Source organism: Gadus morhua, chromosome 10 (assembly GCF_902167405.1).
Source record: "Gadus morhua chromosome 10, gadMor3.0, whole genome shotgun sequence".
In the NCBI taxonomy this organism is placed as follows: Eukaryota; Metazoa; Chordata; class Actinopteri; order Gadiformes; family Gadidae; genus Gadus; species Gadus morhua.
This window is the reverse complement of record NC_044057.1, coordinates 15,595,436-15,607,685: the sequence shown is the minus strand read 5'-3', so window position 1 is coordinate 15,607,685 and position 12,250 is coordinate 15,595,436. Positions and strand designations below refer to the sequence as shown.

The 12,250-nt window shown below is 46.3% G+C and overlaps 1 protein-coding gene across 2 annotated transcripts in view; it reads left to right on the top strand.

The window, feature by feature from the left end:
- spock1 (SPARC (osteonectin), cwcv and kazal like domains proteoglycan 1) overlaps positions 1-12,250 on the top strand; it is a 71,521-nt gene that overhangs the window by 38,645 nt on the left and 20,626 nt on the right. For both annotated transcript variants that reach the window (XM_030368673.1, XM_030368672.1), the window contains 2 exons: positions 3,540-3,620; positions 11,035-11,149. In XM_030368673.1, coding sequence (XP_030224533.1) covers positions 3,540-3,620; positions 11,035-11,149 — 196 coding nt within the window. The remainder of the gene's footprint in view (positions 1-3,539; positions 3,621-11,034; positions 11,150-12,250) is intronic.

Here is a 12,250-nt window from a genome sequence, read left to right as displayed (position 1 = left end):
ACATCTGTTCAACGGCTACTCACACACACACACACACACACACACACACACACACACACACACACACACACACACACACACACACACACACACACACACACACACACACACACACACACACACACACACACTTCAAGGCAAAACTATGCCTATCATGCAAACAGCCTGGTTTGTATTAACTGACTTTATCGACGCACTTGTTGAATACAGATTTGAGATCTGTCCAAATTGAGTCATGCTGGAAACTAAGCTCTGAGGAAAGCACAACGCTTGATTCGTGATAAATCAAGATTAGAGTTGCTTTAACGGTTGTGGAACAGGTTAAGTGGTTAATAGTTAGTTTGGTCACGATTCTTTTTTGTTTCTTATTTATTTATTTATTGTCCTTTGGTTTCATATTTACATGTACAATTTATCCACATGGGATTTCTCTGCAAATTTAGGCTATTATTGTCAAAAGTCCTGTTGACTTTTTCCTTAGGCTGGTGAGTTGATGGAACTGATATTCTTTACCCAACAAGAAAATTGATTTTAAACGTTGTTGGTCAGAATTTTGACACACCCACAAGGCCTACATGCACAAGTTTTTCACTCTGATCTTAACTACTACTATGTGTATTAAGATACGCTTTCTAAATGCTAACCCGAAGCACACACTCTTTTCAACAATCAAACACACACACACACACACACACACACACACACACACACACACACACACACACACACACACAGACACACACACACACACACACACACACACACACACACACACACACACACACACACACACACACACACACACACACACACACACACACACACAGACACACAAACACAAACACACCAGCTCCTTCGCTCTCAACAGAGAAGGGAAAATATTGTCTCTAGTTTGTATAGGACGGCTTGGTTCTCCCTCAGCCGGCCTCTCAGCCCACAAACTGTCCCGGGTGACACGGCTAACCTGCCGGTGTGCAGGTTCCACTTTACTGAAGGGAGACAAAGCGGTTTCTCCCTCTTATGTCTCCTCAGGCCCACTCCCATTGATGCATGTGTCTGCAAATGGGTTTCTGACAGCTGTGGTGCATTCATAGTGTTCGGGGACTCAGGGTTCCCATGTGTGCGCTTGTGTGTGCGTTTCTGTGTGTGGGTGCATGTGTGCTTTGGTTTGTGTACACATACCGGTAGGCATTCAATATACATCTCTATGCAACGCAATGGCTCTAAACATGCTGCGTGCATCAGAACACGGTGTTGAAAGAGCACAGACAATGTAGGGCTGAATGTGATTGTAAGAGGCTTCTGACGAAGGCAATGGGCAGCTTACCAAAATGCAAGCTGTTATTTGATTGTCCATGAGCAAAGTATGTCAACGTCTCAGAGGAGCAGGAGAATATAAAGTCTGAAGAATACTAAAGAAGTAAAGAGCCAGGTATAGAGTCTCCCCGATCCTCTCTACTCTATCAGCTGCTCAACACTCTGGAGCTGAATCCACAACTACCAACCTTCCCTTTAGATTGGATTCTCTTTAGATTAGTCTTTAGATTACTCCTCGTTCTGCAGCTCTCCATCAAACACATGCATATTCCTTTCATGTTAATACTTACTGCTATTTATAGTCAGGTGTGAAGGCTGGGAACGTAGGTGTGGAGCGTGTGTGTGTGTGTGTATGGTATCAAACACATATATACAGGTATAGATGGAAAGTGTGGAGCGCTTTCCTCCACACCTTCCTTCTACCGTTTGCGTGTTGCATGCTTCTATTCACACCTTCCTTTTCCCTGCCAACTCTGCCATGTTTGTAGTCTGAATGTCTACACTGTTTGAAATCTAAGTAAGACAATGGCGAGATAAGAAAGAAGAATTGGTAACTTTCTGGACATTATAGATTAAGGAAATAGATTTTTTAAAAGGGTTGTTAACGAATTAGGAATCTTGGTCAAGAAGAGACTGGAGTTTATTTTTAGAGAAAGCCAATTTTCCAGCCTCAAAAATCAAAGCACGTCTCCAATGAGAAGACCATTGGAGTTAGGAACGAGGCAAACGAGCCAAATGAGGTGAGCAGTGTAGACAACACCACAAATATCTAAATCCGCTGTAATACACCAGGGCTGTGCATCTCCCAGCCACTCTACGCAAGTAGGTTACTGCTGGCATTTTAAGAGCACAGCTACATAACACACAGTCACGCAACTTCAACAACCTTGAACCCCGGCTGAGTTCCTGTGGATGGGCCCCTAGCCAGGAGCACCACATGGAGGGAACCAGAGAGATAGAGAGAGAGGGGGGTGGAGAGAGAGAGAGAGAGAGAGAGAGAGAGAGAGAGAGAGAGAGAGAGAGAGAGAGAGAGAGAGAGAGAGAGAGAGAGAGAGAGAGAGAGAGAGAGAGAGAGAGGGGGGGGGGGGGGTGGAGAGAGAGAGAGAGAGAGAGAGAGAGAGAGAGAGAGAGAGAGAGAGAGAGAGAGAGAGAGAGAGAGAGAGAGAGAGAGAGAGGTTGGAGAGAGGGAGAGAGAGAGGTTGGAGAGAGGGAGAGAGAGAGAGAGAGAGAGAGAGAGAGAGAGAGAGAGAGAGAGAGAGAGAGAGAGAGAGAGAGAGAGAGAGAGAGAGAGAGAGAGAGAGAGAGTTGAACTGTCTAATGACTGCACTACGTCATGTGAGGGAACCGGGTGATCGGTTAGGAACGAGGCGAACGAGCCAAATGAGGTGAGCAGTGTAGACAATGCCACAAATATCTAAATCGGCTGTGATACACCAGGGCACGATGCCCCGCTCCTGATAGGCTGTTACCCACACACAGGATGCTCAGCCGCCACACGGAGTCCCACAGCAACAGGAGGTGGCGGAGGGGTGCTGCTCAACATGTGGGCAGAACGTCTCTCCCGGAGCACTCTGCTCAGTACGCAGGGGGGAGCCCGGCCTTTGTGGGGATTCTTAAGACTCAATGCATTTTTAATGCACTTCTAAATTACGAGTGGAGGCAAAGCCACCAGCAAACACCAGATGAAGCTGTGCTAGGGCAGATAAGCAAACACCGCGGCGGGCGAATTGTGCCGTAGTCGCTGTTCTATCGGAAGCTAGTGAACACAAAAGCACACTTGAGATTGCGGCTCATGGGTGTGTGCGTCTGTGTTTGTGGGAGTGTGTATGTGTGTATGTGCAGTGCACTGAAAGAATGTGAGGTAATGATTTCCCCCATGCACGAGAGAAGACAAAAGCGTCACGCTGGCCTCTATAGCGCAGCCATGTTCATTATGATTCACAAATACTGTTGAATTAGACACAATCACATTCCGTATTCACACAAAGGCCCAGCAGCTTGGCTTCTTTGATAATGTTCATGCATTTGTGCCCGTTATCGCCGGGAGACGTTTTCCACGTGTCTTCAAGGGATCAAACGGTTTGTAATTCTTCTGCAAAGTGAGGGGGATTGAATCAAGTTCCCCATTGAGCAAAAGATCAATGGGGTGCCCTGTGTTTTGATGAGGCGACTCCTACGGGCTCCGGCTGTAGGCTAACGGTTCTGTCACCTGTGTTCCCCAGAGGCCGACCTACGACCCGCAAGACACGGGGAACTGGGGAAAGAGCTTCACCATGGGCCGGCCAGGAGAACCCTGCAAGACGGTAATCATTGAACACTCACACCTCGTCCACTGTGATGCTGTGACTGTATACCTTCACATAACATCCCCACGGACTCTCCACTGTGATAATGACCATATACCTTCCCATAACATCACCACACTAAACCATTTACTGTGATGATGACCATGTACCTTCACATAACACCCACACTGAATCAACGGTGCCACTGCTAACTGAGATGCTAACCTTCTTACATAGAGTCACCATCCTACTTCTCTGTTCTCATGATATCTTTAGCATTAGTTTGGTTTTTTTCCGGCATTTTCCACCCTCTGAGGCGTTCACCTCCACTCCCGGTTCAGGCCTCGAGGCGATAGAATTCCTCCAGAAAAATAAGCTAAATAAACGCCAACACCTATAAACACGTGCAGCGAGAGTCGGGTTCCCGAAGGCATGATTCCCGAGTCTCCGTTTGCAGATTTCATCCCGGATCGGGGGGCTGGCGTCAGCGCCACGAGGGCGGACTGTGAACGTGTTCGTCAAAGTCTTGGCATGGCGCTGCGGGGTTGTCAGGTTGTTAGAGAGATGGAGAGCCGGGGCGCGCGGCCGCCTGACATGCGAGCCGCCGACAGCCTGGCTCACACACACCGGGAGGATTAAACACCTCCATGAGTAATGTGCAGCTTTACACCTAATTGCTGTATTATGGGGTTTAAGTGGAATGGATAATAGTCAGGCTGCGATGCGCCTTACCAATGAGGCCTAGGAACGCTTCGGGCTAATTTAAGCCATTGTCTCATTACACAGTTTGATGTGTTTTGGGGGATTTCAACGTCTCGCTAGACGCTGAACCCCATTCCCCCAAACTTTAGTGTTTCAAACTAGTGCACAAAGAACATTAATGTAGTTCATCTATATTTGTCTTTGAGAGATGTTTTATGAGCAGGTAGAGAAGACATAGAGAGAGAGAGAGAGAGAGAGAGAGAGAGAGAGAGAGAGAGAGAGAGAGAGAGAGAGAGAGAGAGAGAGAGAGAGAGAGAGAGAGAGAGAGAGAGAGAAAGTAAGAGAGAGAGAGAGAGTAAGAGAGAGAGGAGCCACTAGAGAGACTCAACGCAGATGGGAATTAGCTTATAAAATTGGGATAAAGCAGCATGAGAAACACAAAGTATACCAAATGGAATATATTAAAACACAAACCAAGAAAAAAAAAAAAGAATTAAAATAGATCTTTTCTTTCCGTTTTTTATCTTTGTGTGTGTTTTAATTTATCACATAACTCTGTCTCCTGGAGTAATGTTTGGACTCAATTTAATACAATAAAATTGTATTTGCATCTCAAAGGGCTTAACAAGCCAAATATTTATGACGTATTTATGACACTACTTGCCAAACTGACAGACCTGTAAAACTCGGCCTGAGTCTGAGCCAGCCAGAACTAGTCAAGGGCAGCCAGACCCAGCCAGACCCAGCCAGTCCCAGCCAGGCCCAGCCAGGCTCAGCCAGGGCTAGGCAGGGCCAAACAGGGCCAGTTAGGCTCATCCAGACCCAACCAAGGCCAGGCATGGCCAAACAGGGCCAGGCAGGGCCAAACACGGCTGGTCCCCAGGGGACTGGCTTGCTCTCAATTAACACGGTCGGCCAGCTGGAGACACGTCAGCTAGCTGTGACTTCCCTCCCCCAAGGAGCCTGTCAGGGAATCTACGGCCACTCGTTGGCAGTCTTGCTGTATGCTAGGTCGTTAGCACGATGCTAGCCCGGGGTGTGACACAGGGTTGGTGTTGGTTTTTTGTCACACAGGCTTCAGCACATACAAATCAAGGTCAGAGTGGTGATATGACCCGTCAAACACATGCATCAACACACACACGTAGACATACACACAGATATGCATACAGACCCACTTGCACGTGTTTTCATGCACAAGATGACACACATGCATGGTCGCACACACGCACATGACAGGAAGAAGGTGAATTTTATACCTGCAGAGTCGTATTATAAGGGAGAGAGAAAACTCACACTGTACAAACACACACACACACGCACACACACACGCACACGCACGCACGCACGCACGCGCGCGCGCACGCACGCAAACACGCATACACTGACAGGGAGAAGACTAATGAGAATCCTGCAGTCGTACTATAAGAAAGAGAAACTCAAACTGCACACAAACAAACACTAACACGCACACACACACACACACACACACACACACACACACACACACACACACACACACACACACACACACACACACACACACACACACACACACACACACACATTGCCGGTGACCTTTCAGTCCTATGGATGCAAAGGGAATGTGTGTATATATAGATAGAAAGATATATATATGTATTCATTTTAATACAGATATAGTTTTGTCCTGGCACTGAGACAAAACTTTAATGGATTCCATTGACCTCTGGCCTCACCGGTCTTGCTGTTCCACGGGGGCTGGAGTGTGCAGGGCAGAGTGTGAACTTTGGAGGTGTTGTTGGAGCATGGAGCGCAGGGTGGAGTGTTCGCTGACTCAGGACAAAGCCAAAGAGGTAACTCGGGCTGAGTAACCACGGACCCCAGAAAAGGTCAAGGGATGCATTCAAAAACTACACAAAACTACTTACAAAAGACTTCTGGCTCTGACGACGGGCTAGAAGGTCTACTCCCACAAAGGCCTTCTGATCATGGAACAAATCCAAGGCCTGGCTGGGAGAGGTCCTGCAGATCAGCTGTGGGTTTGAGGCTGGAGCTGGGTCCTCACACAGATCTTTATGGTATGCAAAACTGTTGGGAGTGGGAGAGAGATGCTAAGAGGGAATAAAGACGGCATTCTTATTCAATACATTTAAGATGAGGCTGTTTCTAAAATCCTCACGTTTTTACAGAATCACCTGTATGCTTTCAACCTTGATTTATATTCACTACACAGTAGGGGCGGCAAAAGATTTTTTGACCTCGAAGCAGCATCATAACGGTTTTCAAAATTAATCTGCCGTATATTTCGCTTTACCTTGCATTGCCTTTTTCTCTCTATATCTTTCACACCCTCTCACTCCCCTTCTCGCTCTCTTATGCACTTTCACCATCACTTGCTCTCCCTATCTCCGTCTCTCTCACTCCATATCTCTTTCTCTCTTTCAGCCTTTCTCGCTCACCCTCTCCTTCCTTCTCTCTCATCCTCTCTCTCTCCCTCTATGCTCACCCTCTCTCTTTCTCTAACCATTCTCTATTTTTCTCTCCCTCCACTTCTCTAGGCATCTCTCTCTCTAACCTCTATCTCACTGTCTTCAATATATATATATATAATTTCTCTGTTTTTCTTTGGTGCTCCATATGCTTATGTTATAACCACAATATATAAACAATATTTGTACTACCCCCCCAACGTGAATTCCAGTGAATCTCTCCCAGCAGGCGGGAGTAGGTGAGAGAAAGGAACTCCTGCTACCAGGAATGCTTGGACAGAAACAATTCTCGTCGACAGTCAATCACTCTCTGGTGAAACGAAACGACGTGCCTTAAAGTGAACCGCGATTGAAAAAGGGATGGATGGATGGGTGAACCGATGGCAATTTTAACTCATTTTAATGGCAGGGGGAGAGAAGTAATGGCCATTTGAACTCCTCATAACCCGAGGGAATGCGTCAGAAAGTTACACACATGAATGATAGGCAGTGCCATGTGTTCCAAGAGGACCCTGGCCGTCTTGATTCTGCTGTCCCTTCTCTCTGGGTCTTGCCCCTCATCTGACGTCAGAAGAATATCAAATAGACAATTCTTCTTTATAGCATTCCTCTTCTTGGATCCATTATTTCTCTTGTTTGTGTCTTCTCTGAAAGAGCATTTGCGTCTTAGGCTTTAATTATACATATTTCACGGCGTACATCCACTTTGAGAAATCTTCATCAGATTTGAATGAAAGACTAGCATGTCCCTTCCACTTGGCAGTTTTGACAATATATGTATTTGTAGTTTCAAATGAGATCGGTATAGATGGGTACGAGGCCCCATGCGGCTCTCAGTGTGCATCTGGAAAGAAACGAGTTGCACTGTTTCCACGGGAACCATGTCCCATTGTACACCAAGTCCAGTTTTTACAATGTTTAAAATGTTTAGAATGTTCTGAAAACACATGTGAAAGTAGTGCAAGAACAATAATGTCTCTCAGACACTTGCATGCACGCATGCAGCAACCCCCCCACACAGACACAGCCAAACACACACAGGCACGCACAAACTCACTCACTCATGCAGCAAAACACAGCCCCGAGCCGCACACACTCACATTCTCATGCACACACAGCCACACACACATGCACACACACTCACACACGCACACACTTACACACACAATGACACACACGCATGCACACACACACACACACACACGCAGACAGCTACTTATAGTGCCAAGCCTACAACTGAGAATTCTGCACGTCTAGAAGTGCATTTTCAAACCGGGGGGGATATGAAACGCTGTCTTAAATAGTGAAATGATTCCATTGTGCTTCAAAGAAAGGAACAAGCAGTACTTCTGAGCTCCTCTGCTCCTTCTTGTAAAACTAATTAAAAAGATGAAGGAGAAGAAAGTGGAGACCCAATAAGAACTGTAACAAAGAAGAGAGAGGCGTGAGAGGAGGGGATAACTTTAATAAGAGGCGGTTGATTCATAGCCAAAGTTAATGACAGACCACCAATAAAAGGCCAGCAGAGAGCTAATATGAAATAAATATGAGGACGGGGTAGAATACAATAGCCTGCGATAGAAGGGAGGAGGACTGAATGAGGGAAAGAGAGAGGGGGAGAGAGCGAGGCAGAGAGGGAGAGAGAGAGTGCGAAAGAGGGAGTGAGAGAGCCTGGAAAAGGGCATTACGGGTGGTTGTAAAGCTCAAGGAGTCTTAAGTAAAGAGCACCGGTCTGTTTGAGCACCCAGTCAATTGTAATGCAGAAGCACTGTATCGTGGTCAGCCATCCTTAACCTCCTCTCTCTCTCGCTCTCTCACTCTCTTGCTCTCTCTGCCCCTCTTTTTCTATCTCTCTTTCTCTCTGCCCCTCCCTTTCTTTCTCTCTCTCTCTCTCTCTCTGCCCCTCTCTCTATGTCTTTTTGTCTCTCTCTGTCTCTCTCTCTCTCTATTTAAGAGACCATGACAAAAAACAGATCTCGATCTTGCAAACGGTTTTCAGTTCTCGAGTTCCGTGCACGTTATTGGCCCGGCAACCAACAACGATGTCATTTCCTCTAGGATGGAGATGCAATTTTCTCTAGGAGGACGATGAGAGAGAGGGGCTCTTCTTGTGACCCAGAGTGTTAATGTGGGTGAAGCTGGAGGGAAGGGGAGAGATATCCCAAAAAAACGTGAGAGAAGACAATCCACATGTCAGCCTGGAGACGTACTGACAATGTTCCTGCCAGTTGTTCATTGAGCTTGTGCACATTGGATTGCTTGTGCATTCCAATGTGCCGCAGACGGACACAGACACACAGACAGACTGACCCAAAGCAGCGTTCTGCATCGACACTGGGGGGATATTGTGTGCATTGTCTAAAGACCCTGGCACCAGAATCAGGGTTTTAACTAAATGAGTTTGAAGGATTTGAGGAAGGCTCGCACTGGTCTGCTCTGCATCCCAAGCAGTTTGAGAACCGTGCGGATCTGTGAAGGCTTTCAATAATGAACGCCCTTCGTCGAGCTTCGTGGATTTGAGAAACGGTCGGAACAGATGTCACGCGGCGGTTCCCCGTGGCCGGCAGACACAAGCGTCTGATTCGCCGCGCTGCTGAGTCGATGCTAACAAAGTGGCGTGTAAACATCAGCCTGGCTTGTGATCAGCCGTGTTCATGCCTGACGCACAGCTGTGGCTCCAACACAAGCTATTAGGGTCCTAATGGAGGCAGCGCCACTGCTTTCTTCTAAAGTTATCAGCCGTACGCTAACGACCTGCATGTTGCTTTGATCCATACACAAGTCCTCATTACTTCAGAATCTGGATGCATTTTTGGCCCAATTACCATGGTAATTGCACGGTTAATTTATACCAGTATGAGCACACATGCACGCACACACATGCACACACACACACACACACACACACACACACACACACACAAGCGTGAGTGCGTGGGTTTAACTGTGCTGCTATGCGTGAGCACACATGGAAACCATGAATTTGTATTAATCCGTAACTTTCACGTTCGGCTGTCACGTTCAAGCAGGGAAACAATTAAATAAGTTATATACGTTATATAGTTAAATAATAATGCTTCTCATAACAATTTCCTGACGTTTATACCGATAGGTAGAATTCTGCAAACTGGGGTGGGAGCTAGTTTTGCGTTTCCTCGTGGTTTTACCTTGACTTCGACCTAAAGTCAACCTATGCTATAATGTCACATTCCGTTTGTTTGACAGCGATGGACGGCTCCTGAATGCCGTCTGCTGTTCAATTCTCCTCCTCCCTTTATTATTCCTTGCAGGCTCCATTTCCCTCTCCTGCTGCGTTGCCTTGTCTCCTTTCTTCTCTCGTTGATGCCTCCCATTCAGAGAACGAACCAGCCCACCCCTCGCTCTGTCACTGAACAACACCGCCCATCTCTTGTCTACCCGTCCAGTTTACACTAAGCTACCTGCTATAGCTCAATAAACTCCCCACTGGAAGGGTTCCAGGACCAGTACGGCTGATACAACTCGAGTAACTTTATGAACTTTTATTGCGCTCACATAAACATAAGCATCCACGCACTAGGTAGCCTGACTACCAAGCTACGCGAGCCTCCCAAGTTGACAATAACTAATTAGTTGTTGGTTAGTTAGATAGATAGATAGGTTGTAAACCAGCAACGAAAACACAAACACAAAACCCAGAATTAACCAATGAAATTAAACAAACATTCCGATGATATTAATTCTTGATTTGAATTACTAGCAATGCTAGTTTATAGTCACTCACCGGCAAGGCGTACTAGTCCTGACCATCAACTGAATAAAATGCGACCTAAAGGCGTGGCCACCTGCACACTGGGACTAGTCGCGCATACACAGACACACAGTCTGGAGATCAGGAACGATGATACCAAACCTGTAACCTGGTATAATTATAACATATATAAAATATAACATAAAATATGCCTGCATTTGGAGTAAGGTGGTAAATGTTCACACTTATTTCCTCAAATACCCCAGAACATAATCATAGCATCTATCAATTCCAATATATATATATAAAGCAAAAGTTACATTTCTACAGAAAGGGTAACTTCCCTACAGGAAGGGGCTGGGTTTGAACCAGTGGCTTCTGTCAACGAGTGGAACCCCCTTGCCTCTACACTGTCCTCCCTGCAGTCGGCGTGTAGTGATGTGTTTCTTCCCGGGTGTTGATGTGTCCTCCAAAGCCCAATTTCATGGTCCACAGATGACGTTTTGTCCTGTTTGTCTCTCCCTCGTAGGACTGGACGCCACTAAGGACCCCTGTCTGCTGGTTCGCTGCCCGCCTCACAAGGTGTGCGTCAGCCACGACTACATGACAGCCACCTGCGCCACTCCTACGCAACCGACACACAGGTGAGTAGGACCAGTCAGGATGCAGGACTCACTCTTCTGCTGTAAGACCGGCTGCTTATCACAGGCAGCCAAGACAAAGCCAGAAGAATTTTTCAAGTAAAAACTGTTGAAATGTATTTATAAATAAATATACCAAGTGTCAGCTTGGCGTAGCCTCTTCAGCTTCAATTAGGTTTGTAACTGGGCCTCAATAAATAATGAGCTGTCAAGCACAGACTACACTGTGCTGCCCTTCACCTGACAGTAAAGCTACACTGTACTGCTCTCCACCTGACAACAGTACAACTACACTGTACTGCTCTTCACCTAGTTGAAGAGAAGTTCACCAGCATTTAACTAGACATATCCGCAATATAAACAGAAGAGATAAAAGCAGAAAAAAGTTGGAGTCTGTGAGAGTACTTTTTTTCACGTCAGCAACATGCCCCACACGCTCGGTGTAATTTCTCCGGCAGTCCAATACTCCAGACTATACCCTAGGGGCCAGGTAGGTTCAACTCCAGAAGGGCCGATTCTGACATTTTTGTTTATACGTATATCCCAACTGGGGATTATCCAGGGAATGTCAGACGTTCGGTGCATGTGTGAAAGGACACTCAGAGAAAATGAGGGTCAGTTGTTTGTTGACACAGATCTGAAATCATCCTTCTAATCATTGCCAGCCTATTTGATTCCAGAAATCACAGTGACAGGCGACAATCCATGAGGCATTCAGTCCCTCTATTAGAGCTTCCTTTTAGAGGATTCCATTTAGGTGGTGGATCATTGAACATGGCCTTCTCAAACACTTTCACAGTTTCAAACTTTTCTAATGGAACGAGAGAGAGAGAGAGAGAGAGAGAGTGAGAGAGAGAGAGAGGGAGAGGGAGAGGGAGAGAATTTCAGAGACTATAGGTGGGATGAGTGGCTTATTTTACTGCCACTGTCTCCACCCACAGCTTTCTACCACAATAGAGGGCGTGATTGATCATTGTTACCATCAGAGACACGTATACCTATATACTCCTGTATACACACAGGATTCTATCTAAAGTAGATTATGTGGAAATGTGTTAAACATCGGGAACTTTGCTGAGGTGATTGTCATAATAGTTACACTGC